This window comes from Atractosteus spatula, chromosome 2, assembly GCF_055471065.1.
Source record: "Atractosteus spatula isolate fAtrSpa1 chromosome 2, fAtrSpa1.hap1, whole genome shotgun sequence".
NCBI lineage: Eukaryota > Metazoa > Chordata > Actinopteri > Semionotiformes > Lepisosteidae > Atractosteus > Atractosteus spatula.
Window position 1 is genome coordinate 2,802,146 of NC_142707.1, and position 10,133 is coordinate 2,812,278.

The 10,133-nt window shown below is 52.0% G+C and overlaps 1 protein-coding gene across 2 annotated transcripts in view; it reads right to left on the minus strand.

The window, feature by feature from the left end:
• The window catches only part of tfe3a (transcription factor binding to IGHM enhancer 3a), a 30,496-nt gene extending 22,445 nt beyond the window's left edge, over positions 1-8,051 (minus strand). Inside the window, exons 1-2 of one of the 2 annotated variants that reach the window (XM_088932209.1) lie at positions 8,003-8,051; positions 6,651-6,878 (exon numbers count right to left, since the gene is read on the minus strand). In XM_088932209.1, the coding sequence (XP_088788335.1) occupies positions 6,651-6,871 (221 nt within the window). In that variant the 5' untranslated portion in view covers positions 6,872-6,878; positions 8,003-8,051. Of the gene's footprint in view, positions 1-6,650; positions 6,879-7,248; positions 7,346-8,002 lie in introns of those variants that run through there. The other variant, XM_088932200.1, reaches the window with a different exon arrangement.
• Between the last annotated feature and the right edge of the window lie 2,082 nt (positions 8,052-10,133).

Sequence of the window (10,133 nt, forward strand, 5' to 3'; positions counted from 1 at the left end):
ACTGGACAGCCCTGCTGCAGACACACTGACCCCTCCAGGACCCGGGACTGGACAGCCCTGCTGCAGACACACTGACCCCTCCAGGGGCCAGGACTGGACAGCCCAGCTGCAGACACACTGACCCCTCCAGGACCCGGGACTGGACAGCCCTGCTGCAGACACACTGACCCCTCCAGGACCCGGGACTGGACAGCCCTGCTGCAGACACACTGACCCCTCCAGGACCCGGGACTGGACAGCCCTGCTGCAGACACACTGACCCCTCCAGGACCCAGGACTCGACAGACCCGCTTTCCACAAATCTCGCTCCTGCTCAGAGTGAGAAGTGTCTGCTTTGCCAGCTGGATTATTTAGGACATCATCCGCTGCTGCCGGGGAATTATTGGAGCTACTAAATACAAAACGTTCTATTGTACTGATGCTAAGACCACTGGAGACCGGGAAGAAATCCTCCACAATCCTGAGCTGATATTATTGCAGAATTACTATTCCTGCGCCACAAGCAGCAAGAAGCAGGCCACCACATCCCTCCACAGACTACGACAATGCATGGAAGAAAGAACACGAAGAAGGTAGTCACAGGCTCCCGACTTCATTAATTTTAATAATCCAGTTTTTGGTGACCTTCGTGCATTTGCTTGCACGTTTGCACAATTAGGTGCTTTACTGGAGCCAATCAGAGGGAAGAGCCTTGCACAACAACAGCAGCTCTCTGTCCCTGGATTTGAACCCGCAAGCCTCCGGCACCGAGCCCAGAGCCCTGACCCCTCACCCCTAAAGAGTTTCGGCTGGTGCTACAGAGGCAGGCACAACGCAGACAGATCTTTTCAGCTATTTGGGTGTAATTTACTGGAAAGGTCTGCTCATTCGCAGGGTGTGACACCTCCCTTCGCCCCCCTGCAGAGCCGCTGACGTGAGGAACTGCCCGCGCCGGGGCTGTGTCTCACGCCGAGATCCCCACAGATGGAGAACTGAAAGTGCTGAGAGTGCGGGTCGACCGCCGCAGTACTCTGCGGGACCTGGGCGGGGCCGAGCCTTCGACACGCACGCCTCAGGCCTGACATATTTCAGCGTCACACTGTCCCCTGTGTACGGAGTTTGCGTGTTCTCCTCGGGTTTGGGTGGGTTATCTCCGGGTGCTCCGGTTTGTGTGGGTTTCCTCCCACAGTCCAAAGACATCTGGTGTGTTACTGGCTTCTGGGAAAACTTTCCCTGTTATAGGTGTGTGCGTGTTTGTGTGCCCCGTGATGGACTGGCGTCCCATCCAGGGTGTACCCTGCCTTGTGCCCATTGCCTGCTGGGAAAGGCTCTAGCTCCTATGCAACCCTGAACTGGAAGAAAGGGTTGGAAAACGAACAGTGACCTCAGGCAGCCCAGCTGAGCCTGCAGTATCCGAGCTGGGTGCTGCTGCCACCCACAGCAGCGCAGCCTGGACTTGGACCTGCAGCTCTCTGGACCAGGGGCTACCGGTCCTGTTCCCCGAGACCCACGCTGGCTTTCGTTCCAGCCGAGCTCTCAGCCGTCCAACCGGACTCTTAACTCCCTTAATAACAGGACGAGTCTGAATGGCTTTCAGAGCTTAAGCAGGCTGGAAGTAGCCTTTAACTCTTGCATTTCATCATTAAAATAAAATCCCCAACTTGAGCAGAAAAAAAAAAAAGAGTCAAGTAGGTTACTGGTGATTGAACTGGGCTGGAAGGGAAACCAGGGGTGGGAGTCTCTGGGACCAGGCTGCAGTCCTGGCCCGCTGGGCTGGTATCTCCAGCTCGTCCTTCAGTCCTTCAAGCATGGTGTTTTTGAAGGCCAAGACGCTGCAATAAAACCTATTCTGTAACAGGAATTTGAAATTCGAGAACGGAGTCCGTGCAAGGAATTCACTTACACAACCAAAACACGCCAAATACTCGGCCAGAGAGATTCGATGGCAGAGCTGCCTGTCCTCACCGTTCCTGCGCTCATTATTAGCCCACAACAGGGCTGTTTGCCTCCGAGAAGTGTGCAGCTTCCCCCCCCGCCCCCCGACTTAACCTTTCACACGATATTGCAAGTTCAATGGGCCACGTCTCTCCCCTGGTCTGCGATGAAGTATTGCCCGAGAGCACAGGTGTTACAAAACTGAACCGGACAGACTGCCAACAGCAAGGAAAGACACTCTGTGTTTTCAGCTGGACTAAGCATGGGCTGACCCCAGCCCAGCAGAGCCAGGAGTGACTTAATCAGACCAATACTGACTTAATTACTAGTCTTTAACATCTTTGTTTTAACCAGGCCTGCCCTCACTGGGGATTGAATCGAAGCCAGTGCCGCCTAGTTGAATTATTTTATTCCGAATCGGCGGGATACTGGACTGAGTAGTCGGAGCGTCCCGGATCTGCAGACTCTACTCTAAGCTGTACAGCAGAGGCACAGCACATGAAGCACATAATGGAAAAAAAAAAGCACTGCTCCAAAGCAAATAAGGAAGAAATTCACGACTCCAATCTCCGTGTCCAGTAATCACCCCACAAGGCATGTTTTTTACAGTTCACTCCGCTGTTCTCCCCACTGAGACCTCTTGCATGTTACTGGTTGAGAAACACTCACACATTCCATCTGCTGTCTAGAACACAGGTGGCTGAATCCGCCCCTCTCTTACAGTCAAGCGATGAGCAGACTTGCCTCAGGCACTCTTTGCTGCCAGCAAACATACTGGACATTTTTCTGCGGTTGCATTAACAAAGGCTCAATTAAGGAACGAGGATTTATAACGATGCTGTTTTTCCTCCCCGTTTTGAGCAGTATTGTTTACGAGATCCCTTCTCTGGGCACTGTTCCCTCACCACGACCCCAGGTTCGAACCCTCAGAAAGAGAGCTGAGAAATCTCTTTTAACGACACAAAAAACTTTTGTTCACTCACTCACTCCTTTCTCTCTGCCGAGAGCAGGCAGGTTCAATTTTTGAGCTAGTTTTCGACTGTGGGAAAAGACTCCTTTTTACTGTAGAAGTAAAATCTCTGACTTGAGCAGCAGAAAAACACAAAAACAACTTCCCAGACGCCGGAGCTCATCGATTTGGCTGGTTCGGGTGGGGTGGAGGGGGGGGCTGTCGACTCTGTTTTTACAGAGGAAGAGAGAGACAAACACAGAGAGGAGACAGAGGGGGGGGGGGGGGGGGGGGAGGAACGCCGGGCAGGTGGGAGAACGGGGAGTGTCTCGGAAAGAGAGCAGGAGAGCTCTGGGGAAGAAGAGGAGAGCAGAGGCAGCCCAGTGTCAGAAAGAGAAAAGCAGGGAGAGAGAGGGCAGGGAGGAAGTGGAGGGAAGGGTGTTGTTTTTGCGCAATTTTCAGTAAAAAGAACTCCTTGTTTTTCCGTGCGGAGAGACTCCAGGGGAGGAGCAGTGCTGCCCTCAGCAAGAACTGCGAGACCACAGTCTGGAGAGCTGGAGCGACAACAGCCCAGCCCCCCCCCCCCCCAAAAAAAACAGGACTTCGCTGGGCAGATTTTGCTGACTCACATCCTCACAGCTTCAAGGTCCACAAACTCGCAGCCGAGACCCGGCAAGAGCTCCCCGGAGCTGGGAGGGGGTTCTCTCCTCTGCCTGAAATATGGGTCAAAGGTCAGCAGAGTCTTCTCCTCCACGCCCAGCTCTCTCCGGGGGGGGGGGAATAGGTCCCACAATCCAGTGCACGTCCGAAACCGTCACCTTTATGAAAAAGTCAGAAAGCACTGAGGTACACGCCGCGTGGCTGGTGGACAGACCGATCGATTCAGACGAGGCTGTTCGGCTGGAGAGGAAACCTGCGGGGGGCGACACGGTCCTGGTCGAGGAGCAGGGTTCGAGCCGTGCTCGCAAGCACAAGCCGCACGGCCATGGGGTCAGCCCACGCTCCATGCTGGGTAGGAAGTGTCTTGTGGGAGGAATACAAGGGCAGGTTAATGCCCACTGCGCAGAAAGCAGAGAGCTCCCGATTAAACAAAAGTGCTGAGCTCATAACTTCGGTGCTGTTCAGCACAAGGTCTACTTCCCTCTGGCTTTCGGTGGCTGTGCTGAGAGAGCAAAGTGCACTGAAGAGCACAGTCAACAGACGCCTGATGATCTCACTTGCACAGAGTGTGCTGTCTGCAGAAAGGCAGGCAGTTCTACATGGAACCGATTTCCGACAGGCCTGTTCTTCTGTGTGCGACGCTGGCACGCGGACCTACACCTTCACATCTGGTATGTAACTCGCATGAACAGAAGGAAACAACAAGTCCAAACATCAGAAGAGCCACATGCAAGAGAAGGGCCATTCTGGGCCCGATTGGTAGTTTAGTAGTTAATTGATCCCATCCAGCTGTTTCCTGAAAGAAACCAGGGTATCGGCTTCAACAGCATGGCTGGGCATGGTGGGTTCCACCCTTCCACCACCCTTCGTGTAAAGACGTGCCTCCTGCTCCCGGTTTTAAATGCCCTTCCATGTAGTTTCTGCTTTTTACCTCTGCTCCGTGTTTCATTGTTCATTGTGAAAGGAATCCTGGGTTTGGTGTCAGAACTTTCAGGATTTTGAATAGTTCTGTCACATCTTCTGACAGTCTCTCGTGTTCAGAACTAAAGAGCCTCATTCCTTTTAGCCTGTCAGTGTGGGCTGAAAGAGCACACACTATTCTTAATCCTTACTGGTGCATTGTGCAATTTTAGCACAACACCCCTCAGTTTAAAATTCAACAATTTTAGCAATGCAGTTCAGGTGGGTAGCTGTTCCGTTCAACTCCACAACCCTGAGTGGAATATCTTTCATCAAAACGAGCGGTTTGGCAGCGGAGTTCGACTCTCACCAGCACAGGGAGAGCGGAGATGCACAGTGGCCAGTGTGCCTCACCTGGCTGAGGAAGGGCAGACCCCCTCAGACTGCCGGGACTGAGCCACGGGGGCTGTTCCAGGGGTGGGAGTCCCGGGTGCGAGACTTATAAGCAGACAGGATTAGGATCCAACCTTCTTCCTGAATTCCTTTTACAACCTGGCTATAATTCCATCAGGGACAGAGGGTTAAAGGACACCCTGACACTGCCCTCTCCCACACGCCCCTAGACACCCCAACACTTCTGCCGTTTCCCACACGTCCTGAGACACCCCAATAACGCCACCCTCTCCCACACGTCCTGAGACACCCCGACACTAGTTTCTCCCACATGCCCCAGACACCCCAACACTGCAGTGCCCAGACTCTGCACCCCGTCACTGCCCAGCAGGTGATGGGACACAAGCCACTGCGTCTTCGCAAACAGGAAAAGGAAGTCGTCCACCTGGCAGTGCGGCACTCTGGACAGGCGAGGCCGTGAGTGAGACAGGCAGACGCTACGGGCACCAGGGTTTGACCCAGGATTTAAAACAACAACATCTCTTGACACCCCAGCACACCATTCTTCAAATCCAGTTCCCCCCCATTTTCTTCCATCTCCCTCTTTATTCAGGGAGAACCTGCCTGGCTAAGCAGACAGGTAAAGGAAGGGTTAATACAGACAGTGTAAATGCACACCACTGCCGTAATGACAAGCTACTGGCGGCGAATTAGACTCTCTGTACGTGATGAGGGCAGCTCTCCCTTCATCCTGTCGGGATGTCCCGTGATACCCAAGACCTCTGTCAGGCCGGGTTCAGAGAGAGCGATGTCACGCAGTGAGCCCTTTTCCATGCACACACACATATATACACACACACACACTACACAGCCACATCAACCATTCTCTCCGCATTCTAGGTACTCAGAACCGGCTGTGCAAGAGGACCATGGCCATGCCTACAACTCTGGACCGATCTGAATTCGGAATGCGGATATTATTTAACTTATTATAAAAGGGGTACGAAGGAGGAGGTTCATCCGAAAGAGGAGGCGGGCACAAGTTGTGTAAAGCAGTCTCGTAAGTCGCATTATTTAAAGGCCGTGCAGAAAACGCGACTCTCCCCCAGTGAGCGGGTTTTACACACCTTGCACAAACACAGCCAGGGTTACACAAACCAGGGGAGTCTCGCTGGAGCCACAGGACAGCCGCTATCGGGGAAACTCCTGGCGCACGAGCCTGTGTGACCGTGCCCAAGACAAAAGCCTGCCACCGGCTCTTTCATTCCTCTGAGATAGCACCTCGCCGTACTGCACCTCAGACCTCCCTTAGAAAGCACAGCCAGGCGTGACCGTGTGACAACGAGAGGCAACGTCTGCCTTTCACAAGCAACGTCTTGACACCCAAACTCTGGAACAAAGAGCCCGGCTCCCCACAACTACTTCTGGTAAAAACATTATTGCATGCAAAACATGTTGTATACATTTTAAACACACTTAAATCATCCTATTTCACCTAAACAGAAGCAACACCAACGTACAGCACCACAGTAGTAACAGCAGTAGTAGTAGTAGTAGTAGTAGTAGTAGTAGTAGTAGTAGTAGCAATAGGAGCTGCACTGTTGAATTAGTAGCTTTAGAGATAGTAACAGTGCCGTAGTAATAGCAGCATGTAGTAGCAATAACATGTAGTAGCTACAGCAGTACTTTTAGTAGTAACAGTAACTGCAGCAGTAGTAGCAGTAACAGTAGCTGCAGTAGTGGTTTTAGTAATAACAATAGCTACAGTACTATTAGTAGTGACAGTAGCTGCTGCGGTAGTTGTATTTGTAGTAACAGCAATAACGGGTCCTACCTAATTAAGTTGACAGTGTCAGCGCTCGAGTCCAGGATGACGAAGACAGTCTGTGGCTGCTCGTGCGGTGCCAGTTGCCCAGGTAACGACACCTGCTCCCGCACCCGGCTGTCGCCCCCGTCGACTCCGATACTGTCGGCGTCCGGATGCAACTGCAGTGCCGACGACAGCAGTAATATTCCCTGAGCACGCTTCCCTTGGTCGGAGGCGACGGCAGACATCTCTCAGCTGGTTTAGGAGAAAACAACAGCTCTTTTAGATCCCTCTTCTCGGTGTGCTGCTTAGAGATACACTTCAAAACCAGAACGAAGTTTACGGAGGATAATGAACCACTCCGCACGGACTCCTTAATCAATGTCAATATCGGAGCAAGAATCAATGAATTATATCGTTGCTGTTTCCAATAGCCTTAACAAAATCAACGAATTTACAGTAGGAGCACGTCCTAAAAAAAAAAATCCTATTTGAAAAGTTTCGGGTTTTCCAAACGAAAAATTAATTTCTGTCGCTTGTCGACAGTTTGCAATATAGTGCAATCGTACTACGAGTTGAAACCAGCGTGCATAATAACGACAGGCGGGGGTATATTCAAATATACCTCACTATTCGCGCGAATCCATATTCGCCAGGCGTCAAAACAACCTCGTTAGGATGCGAGCTGCGCTCCCTCGGTGCGACTGAGGCGGAGTGTGACCGAGCTGTTGAGTCACAACGAGCCGGCTACAGCACAACACGGGGAACTCCGAGGTGACGTAACGCTGACACGGCCGATCGGCCGAGACGAGACGGACAGGCGGCTCGGCCAATGGAGCGAGAAGAGGAGCCGGGGAGATCGTCTTACCCAGCCAATCGGCGTGAGGGGAGGGAGGCGGGCGTTCCGCAGACGTGTAGGTCAGAAAATAGGGGGTCGTGCGCAGAAGGGGTCGGGCTGGATGGGGGAGTGGCTGGAGTTACCCAAGAGCTTAGAAGTTACAAAAACAGCGTTTTTTTCCCCCCTCCCTCAGCGGTTTTTTTTTAAACGGCGTGGTGTTTTAAAAAAAAAACACCATTAGTTTAACCCAAGGTGAAAATGTCCTAATCAAATACGTTTCATTGTCCTGGACTTTAATTTAGTCATACACGCCCCTTCATTGTCTGTCAGCCCTAATTCCTTTACGTAGCGCCCACAGACAGTCGACGCACCCGTGCCAGAAGTAACACCTCGAGCGACTCACAGGCCTGAAACCGAGACACGCTAAATCAGAATCTGTATTTTTCCATTACACAAAACCTCCAAGTGAAAAACAAATGCTGAAACATGCCGATAATTACAAATGAAAACCTACAGACCGTCACTGGATAAGTGTACACACCCCTGAGTTAGTATTTTAACACAACCCTATAGCTCTTCAGCAAATCCAAGGTAGGTTCTCCGTAGGCACTGTACATTTTCACCCTTTATACACGCAAGGTCTCAGATTTTCTTAGCCCTGTGCAGTGTGACGTAACTGGAGCTCCCCCTAGTGGTGTTCCAATGAGACAACACCCGGCTCACACTGCCGGTGACGCTTGAACTTCGTCAAGAGGTATTATGATTTAGCGGTTCCGAAACAAACCCACCCCCCTGAACCCCCTTGCGTTACAATACACCTTGGCGACAGGCGGGTACAGTTCACGTCAGCGCGTAATAAACGACGGGCCTTGCCGTCAGCAACCAATAAATCTCAAGAGCCCAAGAAATAATGCGCTCGAATCCAATGCGTGAGAAAACGGAACGATGAAGTGACAGGCGACAACTGGAATTATTACTCCGTGACTGAGCTGCAAACGGATTAGGCAGAGATTCGCACGCTTGGTCACTGGTCAATCGGTGGTCGAGATTCAGGGTCAGCCCCCCATCTGTCCTAATCCAGATAGACGGGACAGTCAAATGGACGGTCACGTTCAGCAGACGCGAGCTGTAAATCGTGCCGTGACTGTTCGAGGAGAGATTACATCAGACTCACATGATCCGGTGCCGTCATTAATAGATAACTTGTTATCAGGAACCCGCGGAGCATTTGTTGTTGTTTTGTTGGTACACCTCTATCTCCAAAACCAGACAGGAGTGTGGAGGAGCAGTCTGGGTTCTGGGTTGATCTCTTGACCAATGTGCCTCTCTCAGCCGGCCCCACTCAGATGTCCAGCTGCAGAAATGGGCACGAGTGCCATTTGATGGGGATCAAAGCACCGAGCAGGTCAATAATAATTAAGGAGCGTTCTAATTAACTGCAGGCTAACCATTTCTAAAGGTTTGAATTAATTACACTAGGATTAATTATGCAGGTGATGTACGAAATTAAATAGAGACAATCAGACACCAAAATCATAGTATCCTTCAACCGCTGAAGACCAGAGATCTCTTCGGGTGGTCAGTATCTTAATGACTGTCTTCAAGAAGTCTCAAACCCCAGTCCCTGGGATCCGTAGATCTTCTGGTCCTCCTTCCAAACTGTGCAGTCAATTAAACAATTAAACAAACTTTTAGGAGTTTGGTGAAGGTCTTATAATGTCAAAGGGAGCAGTGTAGTGTAAGTGGGTCAGTCTCAGGCCTCACAGCCGGGGGGTTGTGGGTTTGAGTCCTCACTGTGGAACCTACTGCTGTTCAGTGAGCAGGGTGCTTTGCCCCAGTGGCTCCAGTCCACCCAGCTGTGTTACCGGGGACCAGCACAGCCAAGGATAAGTAACCCCTGTTTACCAGCTGTCTGCCCCATGTACAGCACACCACTCAGTGCGAAACAGCACAGTATCTGTGCATTCCTATATAGGGCTCTTCACAATGACGTTACCCAAAGTGTCATCTGTCCAGCAGTTAAGACAAAGCGACAGGTACCCTGGGCAGCAGGCGGCTCACCGGTGCACCTGCACGCTCAGAAGCCCTGCTGTCTTCTTTGTGTCTGGTCTTTCCACAGGTACTGCTGCTGCAGTTCACTATTCCACAGTCCTGGGGGGGGCACAGTGGTCAGCATTGCTGCCGCACAGCCTTGGGGCCATGGGTTCAATTCCAGACCCGGGGTGCTGTCTGTGTGGAGTCTGCATGTTCTCCCTGTGTCCACGTGGGTTTCCTCTGGGTGCTCCAGTTTCCTCCCACAGTCTAAAGATAGTGCTGGTGGGTTAATTGATCCTGGTGTGAGTGTGAGTGCCCTGTGATGGACTGGCGTCCCATCCAGGGTATACTCTGCCTAACACCTGCTGTCTGCTGGGATAGGCCCCGGCTCCCCCGTGACCCTGTACTGGATAGAGTGGTTGTAAGATAGAGGGGTGGTGTGGGTGGAGTTTTCCAGAGCTGCAGGGACGTGCTGGACCTGTCCGATTTGGATTTCCAGGATCGGAGGATGGCCAAGCCTGACCTAGGGTGCTTGTGTGCAAGGGGGTCTTGTCCAGCCCCTGCTCCTGAACCCCTGAGGCACCTCAGCTGCTCACCAGACAGGAGTGGTGGCGATTTGAACGGCGAGGTGTCCACGC